This window comes from Trematomus bernacchii, unplaced genomic scaffold, assembly GCF_902827165.1.
Source record: "Trematomus bernacchii unplaced genomic scaffold, fTreBer1.1, whole genome shotgun sequence".
Taxonomy (NCBI): domain Eukaryota; kingdom Metazoa; phylum Chordata; class Actinopteri; order Perciformes; family Nototheniidae; genus Trematomus; species Trematomus bernacchii.
In genome coordinates, this window is record NW_022987342.1 from 9,266,053 (window position 1) to 9,279,111 (window position 13,059).

At 41.0% G+C, this 13,059-nt stretch overlaps 1 protein-coding gene across 1 annotated transcript in view; it reads left to right on the forward strand.

Moving 5' to 3' along the window:
* si:dkey-28b4.8 (sarcoplasmic/endoplasmic reticulum calcium ATPase 2) overlaps positions 1-13,059 on the forward strand; it is a 30,472-nt gene that overhangs the window by 1,336 nt on the left and 16,077 nt on the right. Inside the window, exons 2-9 of the mRNA XM_034129664.1 lie at positions 496-615; positions 794-811; positions 1,013-1,095; positions 1,262-1,366; positions 3,203-3,341; positions 11,047-11,213; positions 11,988-12,143; positions 12,229-12,370. Coding sequence (XP_033985555.1) covers positions 498-615; positions 794-811; positions 1,013-1,095; positions 1,262-1,366; positions 3,203-3,341; positions 11,047-11,213; positions 11,988-12,143; positions 12,229-12,370 — 928 coding nt within the window. The 5' untranslated portion in view covers positions 496-497. The remainder of the gene's footprint in view (positions 1-495; positions 616-793; positions 812-1,012; positions 1,096-1,261; positions 1,367-3,202; positions 3,342-11,046; positions 11,214-11,987; positions 12,144-12,228; positions 12,371-13,059) is intronic.

The window sequence follows — 13,059 nt, forward strand, 5'->3', positions numbered from 1 at the left end:
CACTGTGTGCTCTTTACACAATCAAGAAGAGGGCTATTACAGTGTGGACATACACTGAAATACTGCATTTGTATTGAAAATCAGGTTACATGACTAAGACAAAGAACTGATAAGAACATTAGTCTGAGGAAAACATTGAATTTTCACAACATCCTAAACAGCAAAACCTTAAAAAATGTTGAACACAGCAAAAACACATCGGACAGCCTTTTTTGTCAGCCTTATTAAAGCCATATTACCTAACTATATTCTTTGTTATAAATAAGGATGTTTACATCAAAGCGTCTTTGAGCATTAGGAAAAGGGCTATACAAATCCAATGTATTATTATTATTATTACATATATGCTACAAACTTTTTCGATCAGTTTTATAATCGTCTCCACGTTAGTAAAAAAAGAGATTTGAAGACAGAATATGATACTTTATTTAAATGTGATGTATTTAAGATTATTGCTTATTTCTATTACGCATGTGTTCTTTTTCCTCTCCTCAGTGATGGATAATGCCCATACTAAGACGGTGGAGGAGGTTTTGGGCTTCTTCACTGTCAATGAGTCTACAGGTCTGAGCTGTGAGCAGCTGAAGAAGAACAGGGAGAAATGGGGAACAAATGGTACGAATGGAAATGTCAATGTAATACTGCTGCAAATTAAACACAGAGCTTGGGGAAGTAAAAATAATTGATCACTGCTCTGCTATGTCATTTAATAATTAAAGTACCGGTGGTGTTAATGACGTCATTTTTCTTATTCTCCATCTTCTCTCTTTTTTCCATCTACCTTTACTCACAGAATTGCCAGCCGAAGAGGGTAAGATATCTATCTATCTATCTATCTATCTATCTATCTATCTATCTATCTATCTATCTATCTATCTATCTATCTATCTATCTATCTATCTATGCAACTGTCATCCCTCCATCCATTCCACCAACATCCATCCATCACACCTTTCTTTTTTTCTTCTTTATTCTTCTGCTGCTCATTGTGTTCCTTGGTGTCTTCATGCAGGGAAGTCACTGTGGGAGCTGGTCCTGGAACAGTTTGAGGATCTGTTGGTTCGAATCCTGCTGCTTGCTGCGTTCATCTCCTTCGTAAGGAAAAAGAACTGTGTGCAAAACCACACTTATTCACAAATATATGGATTTTGAATGGACTGTGCACTTAAAACCTGCTATAACACACACATAGTATGAGTGTTAATAACACAATGCCACATCAAACACAAACCTTTTCTCTGTCTTGTTTTCTGTGCCGCAGACCCTGGCTTGGTTCGAAGAAGGGGAAGGGACGATCACAGCCTTTGTTGAACCCTTTGTCATCCTCCTCATCCTCATCGCCAATGCTATTGTGGGAGTGTGGCAGGTAAACAGTGTGCAGGTTTAGTGGATTGTCAATCATGGCACCCTATTTGGCCCATTTAATTATATTAAAGGCTCATCAAAATGTCATTATGAATGGATATTATATATATATATATATATATCTTAAATATGTGTTTCCTGTTTGACACCGTTCATTTAATACAAAATAGCCTATGGCTGCATGAATCAAGGCTCTACAATAAAGCAAGAGAGTAGCAACTGGTGCACCCAATGGCTTACAATATATATACCACAGACTCTTAATTGGAATGAACCCTGTATGTGCGTTAGGTGTAAATACAAGTCCTATGATAAGTGAGAAGAGTGTAGCAGTCTGTCATCAACACAAGGATCCACTCCAAGGTCAACAGAGTGCTACACTCATGCCAGCCTGTTTCACATGTTGCTGAGGTCAGGTATGATTCAGGTCAGTGAATCAGTGGGGCTTGTAGAATTATTGGCAATAGCAAAATTAAAGTGAGTTGCCATTCAATGTCTATGGAAAGCTGTGGCAGCCTCTCTTAGCTCAGCGACTTAAGTTAAATGCTAGTTTAACTTTCTGTGGGGAATAGTGGCGAAATAATACCCAAAGCCAATCAGTAACCAATCCTGTAACTCCTCAGACATGTATTCTTATGTTCTATATACATTCTTCCCTTCATATCTCTGTTTCCCTCCAGGGGACAGAAAAGTGTAACTGTTGCAGAGGGACACATTTAGCTATTTCCTGGTATGTTATCAGCAGTAGACTGAAAAAGCGCTACATTAGTGCAGTTCATTTCCTTTATCTGTGGTGCACTATTCAGATGACAGTTTATAAAATACACAAACCTAACACAAATACAACAATCATGCAATGAATCCTCTTTTGAACTTGGAAATTAGTTAGCAATTTGACCACTTTCGGTTCCCTCGTCTCAATGTCAATGTTTCCTTTTACGTTTCACTGATTGGAAGCCTAAACTAAGGTCTGAGGTTAACACAAGTTAATGAGATTTTCAATTTGTGTGACAAGTGACTAAATAAGACTACTAAACGTAATCACCCCAAACATTAGCCGCCTTTAGCTTAGTGGTTGTGATACTCAGCCATGTGAAAGGCTGTAGTTTGTTTATAGCCTAACAATAGCTGAAATCCAATGGAAACATCTCATTTATAGGTTTGCCTTTAAAAATACATAATCACTGCACCACTCTATTCATTAAGTTTCTCAATGTTCAGCGTTGGTTTAAACTTTTCTTACCCCTTTTATTTTTTCAACATGTTTATATCAATGGGAGTAGGCAGATTATAGAAACACGTCTCTGATAGTCGTTTAGGGGCTTAGTATTCTGTTTCTTTTCAGAGACTCAGGCTAGATGTGGTACAACACAATGTTTTTTTTGTTTATATTTGGTCTGTTGTTTCCTGTTGACCTCGTTTGGGTTTTATCAAAAACAAGCCAGGGCAACCACAAGTTCTTTTAGACTGGTTGGATGTGCTTCTGTTGCTTGGTTTAGCTTCCGTGTGTAATTTCTCTGCTCGTGGTGTCATGTTTGGATTCTAACATTTAATCGTTCACATAGATGCTGAAAATCAAACAAAGGTTACTTGTTGGTGTATATTATTTTTCTGTACTGCTTGTGGATTCTTGACCATTTCCTGCTTTTAAATCACTACTGAAAATACGTGTATCTCAAACTGAGAAATGCCTGTCCCAGCAAGACCTGATATACTTTAAAAGCCTCCCTGCTGTCTCCGTCTTCACATGAGGGCAACCTTGCTGGAAGGAATTTGTCCATTAACGGTCCTAGGTTCAACCATTGAAAGAACCTTTCTATGTTCCTGTGTCCGCCAGGAGCGTAATGCAGAGAATGCCATTGAGGCTCTGAAGGAGTACGAGCCAGAGATGGGCAAGGTGTACCGACAGGACAAGAAGAGCGTCCAGAGAATCAGAGCCCGAGACATCGTTCCTGGAGACATCGTGGAAGTCGCTGGTAAGTAGACTATCACTACAGGAAGGGACACTTCTCAACATCTTTTGAGTGTCAAATACTCTTTGGTTAAGTTAAGTTTGTATTTTATGAAGGATTCTGTAGGCTTTCATTTAACTTAGAATATTTGATTTCCTCCTTCAATGATTAAAACGATTAATGTTTCATAGTAATTCCATAAACCATATCCATATGGATATTCCATCATTTTACAGTAGAAAAACAAACCATAGTAGCCTAATCTAACAGCTATATTCGCGTCAGCTTCAGCGTCAAACAGACGAAGACTGACAAAGACAATAGAGTCCTGCGGGAGTCACGAGGGAGGCAAAGAGGAGGCAAAGAGGAGGCAAATCCTACTTTGATTGAGCTAAGTATCGCTGGTGTTTTTTAGCCCCTCATGCTAAAACATGTGTATATTCTCCATTCCTGTTCATGTGTACTCTTGCAATTATTACTGGACCCGTGCTTCTTGTTATAACCGGCCTGCTCTCGTCTATCCCACATGCTCCACTGAGATCCAACATCTAGTTACAGGTGGCTTGTGGAATTGCCAGTCAGCTGTTCCTAAGGCTGACTTCATCTCTGGCTACGCTTCCCTGCAGTCTCTGAATTTCCTTGCTCTCACTGAGACCTGGATTACTCCATCCAACACATCCACCCCAGCAGCTCTCTCCACAGCATATTCCTTCACCCATATACCCAGACCCACAGGCAGAGGAGATGGCACTGGTCTCCTGCTCTCTCCCAAATGGAGCTTTTCCCTCTACCAACTACCTAACTTCACTCCTTCCATCTTTGAATTCCACGCCGTTACTGTAACCCATCCTATACAATTAACCATTGTTGTTCTATACCGTCCACCAGGCGCCTTGGGAGACTTCTTGGAGGAGTTAGATAATCTCCTCTCACACATCCCTGAAACTGGCCCTCCCACTGTACTTCTCGGAGACTTCAACCTCCAGACAGGGAAGATATCGGAACTAACATCTCTTTTAACCGCCTTTGCTTTCTCACTGTCTCCATCCCCACAAACTCATAAAGCTGGCAATGTCCTTGATCTCATATTCTCAAGGAACTGCACTACTTCTAACCTCTCTGTAAACCCGCTTCACACATCTGATCACTTCTTCATTTCATTCTCTCTACCCCTTTCCAAACATAACAAACTAATCTCTTCTAATTCTGCACCTGTCCGCCGTAACCTTCGTTCCCTCTCCCCCTCTACTCTTACCTCATTGGTGCTCTCAGCCCTCCCTTCCTCTGACTCGTTCCAACTCCTGCCTCCAAACTCTGCTGCAGAAACTCTCCTCTCCACTCTTTCATCCTCTCTGGACTCTCTCTGTCCTCTCACATCTCGGCAGGCTCGTCAGTCCCCTCCTGCTCCCTGGCTAAATGACGCACTGCGTGCTAATAGAACCATCCTTCGGGCAGCTGAGCGGAAAGGGTGGAAATCCAAACACCCTGACAACCTCCTAACCTATCAGGCTCTCCTCTCCTCTTTCTCTTCTTCGATCTCTCAGGCAAAAAGCACTTTCTTTCAAGATAAGATCCATTCTTCCTATTCCAATCCCCAAAAACTATTTTCTATCTTCTCCACCCTCCTCGAACCCCCCAAAGCCCCTTCCCCCTCCCTTCTGCCAAGCGACTTTGTTAACTACTTTGAAAAAAAGGTTGATGATATTCGCTCTTCTTTTTCCGACTCACCTTTACTCACCGCTGGGTCACCTGACCCTCCTTTCACCCACACACTAACCTCCTTTTCCCCTCTCTCTCCAAGTGAGGTTCTTACCCTCATTACCTCTGCCCGTCCTACCACTTGTCCTCTGGACCCTATCCCCTCAAACCTCCTTCAGACTATTGCTCCTGATATTCTACAGTTTCTCTCCCATTTCATCAACACTTCTCTAACTTCTGGTCACTTTCCAAACACTCTCAAGGAGGCAAGAGTAAACCCTCTCCTAAAGAAACCCACTCTCAACCCGTCTGATGTTATAAACATGAACCATCAGATCCTCCTTCGCACTCTCCAAGAACTTGGAGTTTCAGGCTCTTTCCCTCCTCACCTCATACCTCAAAGACCGCACCTACAGGGTAACTTGGAGAGGGTCCGAGTCCAACCCTTGTCAATTAACTACAGGGGTCCCTCAGGGCTCTGTCCTTGGTCCCCTCCTCTTCTCTCTGTACACAAACTCGCTCGGATCGGTCATTAGCCCGCATGGTTTTTCATACCACTGCTACGCTGACGACACCCAATTAATTCTGTCTTTTCCCCGCTCAGAGACCCAGGTCGTCGCACGCATCTCTGCTTGTCAAGCAGACATCTCTCAGTGGATGTCTGCTCACCACCTCAAGCTCAACCTTGGCAAGACTGAACTGCTTTTCCTTCCTGGAAAAGATTGTCCCACTCTTGACCTAACAATCAACATTCTGTTGTTTCCCCGACTCAGACTGCAAGGAATCTGGGTGTGACCCTAGATAACAACCTGTCCTTCACTGCAAACATCGCTGCTACAACCCGCTGCTGCAGATACACTCTTTACAACATCAGGAGGATACGTCCCCTCCTGACCCAGAAAGCGACGCAACTTCTGGTCCAGGCTCTCGTCATCTCACGCCTAGACTACTGCAACTCCCTCCTGGCTGGTCTACCTGCATGTGCCATCCCACCTCTGCAGCTCATCCAGAATGCAGCGGCTCGTCTGGTCTTCAACCTTCCAACATTTTCTCACACCACGCCGCTCCTCCGCTCCCTTCACTGGCTTCCAGTAACTGCTAGAATCCACTTCAAGACACTGGTACTTGCGTACCATGCTGTGAATGGATCTGGCCCTTCCTACATCCAGGACATGGTTAAACCATACACCCAGCACGTGCACTCCGCTCTGCATCAGCCAAACGGCTCGCTGCACCAGCACTTTGAGGGGGACCCAAGTTCCCATCAGCAACAACAAGTCGGTTTGCTATCCCGGCTCCAAAATGGTGGAATGAGCTCCCCATTGACATCAGGACAGCAGAAAGCAGGGTTCCCGCGGGTCTTAAAAAGTCTTAAATTTGATCATCTGAATTTAAGGCCTTAAAAACATACTTTTTGGCTAACACAGTTCTGTACTGTTATGCTGTTATGTTCAGTGTTCTTATGTTGAACAATACATTTACTTTGTAAGTAATTATGGGACGTATTTCTTCTTTCATAGCAATTTTCCTTCATACTTTCTTGCCGTGAAATAGGTCTTAAATTCTATTCAAAGTGGTCTTAAAAAGGTCTTAAAAAGTCTTAAATTTGAGTTGGCGAAACCTGCAGGAACCCTGAGAAAGCCTACACATCTTTCAACAAAGCACTTATATACTAACAAAGGACTGGCTTATCTAAAGCCAGTTGAGTAGCACTTGAAATGTTTTGGCTCTATGAAACCTGATGTACTTATATGATTCTGTTTTCTTCAAGTTTGTATCTTCTTGGTCGAATGCACTTATTGTAAGTCGCTTTGGATAAAAGCGTCAGCTGAATGCAATGTAATATTCTGTTCTAGCTGTATTGATTTTCATTGTCAATGTGAAAATGTTTGCATGGAACATTTCTCTCAGAACCCGTTGCTGTGTCTGAATTTGGACACATTACAGTATGTCACCCTCAATACACTGCATACTGTGCAATCACTGGGCATTCACTGTGTGAATGTCCACTGTGTAGTGTGTCTCAAATCGCACACAGCTGCTGTGCCCTGGCCGGAAGTGTTGATCGCGACTGTTAGCTAGCTAGATAGCAACATTATTGTTCTGTATCAAATCATTACAGACTGCTCAATTAACCAAATCGAATTGACACAGGCCTCTTTCAACAACTATATCAATAAAATATATACATGTTTCACTATTTAATAAAGAAAAACTATTTCACTATTTAATAAAGAAAAACACAATACTGATATATAGTGCTGTGTTCAACAGTTTTGTAACTTTCATGATGTAGCCAAGATGGTGGTTGTCGAGTGCAGGAAGTGTCCTGCGTCTTACATCAAACATTTTGACCTTTAGGAGTGCAACAGGGTACTCGTAGTGCACTGAGTTTTGCCATACTTCACATTGGGACACACAATTAGCATGACTAGTGAAGGTGCTATTCCAAGACACCTTTCGTAAAGCATACAGCTGATACAAAATTGACCACAATGTCCATGTTCTTACTGTAACCACATATTCTGAACGCATGTTATTCTAAGATGAGGTCCATGTGAACAAAACTTTAGAAACCCCTTTCAATATAAGGCAAGGTAATACCACACCTGCACAACATAATGAGCTACACAGACGTTAGTGCAGGGCTGTCATTGTTGGACTGTATTAGTGGCATCGTACAGGTGCAGAATATTAGAAGACATTTCAGCTTCAGTTATGTATTTCTTAGTCAGTAGTACGAGCAGAAGAAATCTTAAACATGGTGACTCACAATACAAATATGTTTTTGCCTTATTTAGTTGTTATAGCATACAATAGCCTATTTACACTGCATGCGGTGTAAATAATGAGGTTTCATTAGTACTAGGCTTGTGAAAAATATTAAGTGCATATTTTTCAATGAGCCAATGTCTGCCAACCAACAGGCAATTCCCAATATATGCATGCAGGTGTGTGTGATTGTATGTGTCAAAGACTATATATTAGGAGTTTGGTTGATCTACTCTAATTTGGTCAACATAAACTCCTACATTACAGAGTTAAATATAAAAGTGCCGGTGTAAATCATTTGCGATGTACTCGATCGCCAAAGCCCATATATTCGTCCAATACTCCAACCTTGAATAGCACTCATTTGGAGCTGTCTTAATATTTTGTTCTACATCAGCTATTGAAAATCTGTCTCTTTAGCTTGCAAGACAGGAAGTGACCAGTGGGTTTATCAATGTTTTTTGTATTGAAAACAGTCGCATGCTGTGGCTGAAATTGATTAGAATAAATGTGCCATAACTCAAATAAAATGTGCCAAATTAGCTAGGAAATGCAAATAAATAACTTTTCATTGGTTAATCCATCTTTTAATTGTATGCTGCCCCTCTGGGTCATTACTTTAATTAAATTAATTATATTATTACAAATTATTTTACATACTGCGGTGAAGTACTAAATAAATTGTTATTTATTGATGTGAAATTCTAGGACACGTCCCTTTCGATTTTCATCATTCTTTCATACTTTGGATGGTATGATTGTGAAATGTATTAAATTAGATCCCATGTGCTATTATTAAAAAGTTGTAATATTACCTTGAATCTTGCAGAAACCTGCAGTTAAGAGGAAAATAACAAGTATATTTAAAAAAGCCCCTTCATGTTTTTACACACTACCAATGCGCTTGCACTGCATGCTGTTTACACAATGCGTCTTTGTTTAGTCATTCCTGGCTCACATCTCTGCCCTCTCCTCTGGCTGTTATCGTCATGGAAACCCAGTGAGAGGTGCACAAGGCCCTCACGGAAAATATTTGATCTCAGAAGCCTTTGTAATATGGATTCACGAATGCTCAAATGAATGACAAGAAATTATAATTTCTTCCTTATTTCAATAGTATGTTAATGATATGTTGACATCTAATTTAATGGTATTCTGTGTAAACCTGTTTCATCCACTCGGAGTGCTTCTGGAGTGCCGAAATGTTTTCCTCGAGTGTTAGAGTGCATGTAGACGTTTAAGGTCCTTGTTACTGCCAGGGTAAATAGGAAGTGCTCAGGCTTTTTTGGATGTTAAGAATGTGATATTCCATATTACAGTAGAGGAACACAGCTGTATCCACAGATCCACAAATCAATTCAGCTGGGTTGTATGAACATTTGTATGATCACACACACCATTTTATCTTGACCCAGTAAGAAAAGAATCCTCCAGATACTCACTGCTATTTCAGGCTGCTCAGAGAGAGGACACGGGGTTGTGTGTGTGTGTGTGTGGTGTGTGTGTGTGTGTGTGTGTGTGTGTGTGTGTGTGTGTGTGTGTGTGTGTGTGTGTGTGTGTGTGTGTGTGTGTGTGTGTGTGTGTGTGTGTGTGTGTGTGTGTGTGTGTGTGTGTGTGTGTGTGTGTGTGTGTGTGTGTGTGTGTGTGTGTGTGTGTAGTGAAAGTATTGGACTTCAAGGGCATGGGAACTCGGTGACATTAATCAGAGCTGTGGCTGTGTTTAATGTGACTCACGGTTCTATTCTCTTACTGCTGTTTTTAGCCCAACACAATAATATAGAGGGTTAAATAGGACTTTTTGACTACGCTGCCAGTACTTATTATTTAATTAGGGTTATCTTAAATACCTGTATTCATCATTATTATGAAAAAGATAGTCAGAGGATTTTCACTCAAGCATTGATAAAATAGTGAAAGCGCTTTTCAATTATTAAATAACAACTGAGTGTCTTTTTTTAGCAATCTGTCTGCATTACAAATTAATACATTTGACTTACGAAGGTACGAATATTTCTGCTCTAGTAAATGTTTCAGTGCTCTCTAACCTGGCACATGTTTCCTTGTAGTGCTTTGATTATGTCTCAGGAAAACTAGTCAAAGTGGAAAGGAAGCAAAGGCTAACGTGTCAGTGCAGCCTCTCCTTCTTCTTTTCTCTCTCTGAGTTTCTCTGACTCACATATAAACACTTATTATAAACAGTTTATGAAAGGCTGTGCTCTTAGGACAAAGAATTCTAAACTTCCATGTGAAGCCATCTGTCATTATTGCATAAAGCAGACATCTTACCAAAATGGTAGTCGGTTCAATTTCTCCACAACCATTCATTGAACTGCACACCTAACGTGTGTATTGCCAAACACATAAGGAAGCCCAGTGTCGAGTTCATTAGTTTGGATGAGCAGTATCAGGAAAGCTGCATCGAGCAAACCTGGAGACCAAGCAATCTACGTTTCCCTGTTTATATGCAAGACGCTCACATGTACTCATGAGAACATTTCTACAAGTCCTTTGACTTATGGATACATTGTAAGATGTGTTAACCTCATTAAATAATTGATTTTAACTTTGTCAAGTGTTACCAAGCCCACAGGAAGTGAGCTGGCCACGTTTTTGAAGTGACCAAACAGTTGAACTACAACTTCTGTGTCAGTCATGTGATGTAATATGGGCCCAAAAAGAATGTTCAATGCTGTATCCAGTTCTCTTTGTACACCCAAGCATGTTACCCTTGTGACCCCTAACATTAAGCTGAAGGATGAAGGAAAGACACTTGAAATGTGAATGTCTCAGAGATTGCTCCTTCACTGTAAAACAAGCGCAACAAATAAGAATCCTGGGTTGCACATGCTGTACTTACCCACATGAAGCAGTCAGATTACTGCTGACAGTGAGTGTGAGAAAAACAAACAATTAGCTATTTCTATTTTGTTTTGTACAATTAATATATGATATATAAACATTTGAGGTCACCTTGGTGTCTTGGCCTGTAGAGCTCTTTTATTATGTTATTATGTGGAGATAGTAGAGTGGGAAGGAAAGACAAGCAGTATTGCAATATTTTCCACTTTCAAGTTTTTTTAAATGATTATATAAAGAGTAACTGTACAGTTTCTCCCGCTTGGATTTTTAAGAGGCACCCTTCTTCACCACTCATCGTTTAGGAAGCGAAGTTAATATACAGTGTTGAATTAAAACCCACAATAGTCCTAATCTAAATGTAATGAAAAAATGAAATGATTATCTGTTTATTTCCTTGCAGTTGGGGATAAGGTCCCGGCTGACATCCGGCTGACCTCCATCTGCTCCACGACTCTGAGGGTGGACCAGTCCATCCTGACGGGGGAGTCTGTGTCTGTTCTCAAACACACAGACCCTGTCCCAGACCCCCGAGCCGTCAACCAGGACAAGAAGAACATGCTCTTCTCTGTGAGTCCCCACAACAACATACATACACATAACAGTAAAGGGGAGATCAGTCAAAACTCAATTCAGCCAGATCTCTTAAGTTGAAAAGTCCACGGAGCCCTGTGAATAAGGCCATGCTAGTTTTTCCTTTTCCTAATTTGAGCCTTACTACTAAGGTACCAGAGGATGTGCTAGGTTTCCTAGTTTCATATCGTATATGCTGCCCGCTACAGCTGGAGCACTCAACATTGCTTATTATATATATAACTGTCCGCTTAGAGGTCACTGTTGACCCTAGTTACCAGCATTTAGAATAAGTATCTTAATAGCTTGTAGCATATTTGTAATAATGAATAACCAATTGCTCCAAATAATGAATCAGAAATACATACCTTTGGTGTAGAGTGTAGGTTTTGATGGCACTTAACGCCAACTATCAGAAACACTTTTACAGTTTTATATTGGGTAACAGAATGAAATACTTTGGGGCACCACCCATGTTTTTATTGTAAATTGGGGTAAATCTTAGTTTAGTTTGAAAGCAAAACAATGCCAGTTGAATAACTAATTAGTAATGTCATTAAGCTTCTTATCATTACATTATTAAGCTAAAATGAACTTGTTCTTAATTCCGTTCCTCTGATATCACAGAAATCAGTGTATTCTGTAATAATGTAGATATGCAGTCATTTTTAAATGTAGCTACATGAGAATGAATAAAATCTATGAAACTGCTCAATGCTGAAAACTCTTTTGAGAACAAGTTTCACAGTAAAGATCATGATCTTTGCCCAGGGAACCAACATTGCAGCGGGCCGTGCCATTGGGGTTGCCGTGGCAACAGGGGTGCAGACAGAGATTGGGAAAATCCGAGATGAGATGGCTGCCACTGAGCCTGAGAGGACCCCCCTGCAACAGAAACTAGACCAGTTTGGAGAACAGCTGTCTAAGGCAAGGACCCAAGGCAAACGTTATCATTTATTGTGATACATTGTCAACTAGAGAAAATGATATATCTTTCTCTGTTCCCCTGCAGGTCATCAGTGTGATCTGTGTGGCGGTGTGGGCCATCAATGTGGGACACTTCAACGACCCGGTCCATGGAGGCAGCTGGCTGAGAGGAGCTGTGTACTATTTCAAGATCGCTGTGGCTCTGGCTGTGGCTGCCATACCAGAAGGTCAAACATTAATATCTATCAATGCAGAAACATCACTTCTTACTCATGTTTTTACACTGTCAGTGCAAGGACAAATAGGCATGGTGCATCTTTCTCCTCTCACTCTAAATAACCTTACATGTGCCATTGAGTAAGTCACCTACAACCCAACAATGAAGCCTGGCAATGCCTGACACGAAAAAGAAGGGCTGTCAACGATAATGCATTAACGCTCACTGTTTATCTGAAAAAGGAAACGTGTTAAATCAAAGTGTCTGAATCAGTCACATTACCAAGTTTGACCCCAACTTCCTCCCTTCATTCCAGCACTGATTTTCACTCCTGTGATACATGGCAACCAGATAACAGGATGAGTGAGGTGATATCCCTATCTGTTCCGAACAGAAAATTCACTTTTAAATTGCAAATGAGATGGTTCGCTTTAGTTGAGGAGTGGGAGATAGAGGACAGGGTCCTCACTGTATGAAAAGATATGGACTGGCATTATGATAGCAGCAGAGAGAACAGGCCCTGTGTGGCAGCGGCTTTGTCCATGCTTTAGTTAAGTGTCGGAAAATTGGTAACAAGCTGGAAAAAGGACCGTTCGCTTTCTTAAATACGCTTACTCCCTGTCAAACTAATCTGGGTGAGATGTTACTTTACAGGAAAGCTTTCAGTGTGTAGCTTTGCAGCTGTTGTCTGCTAATTAG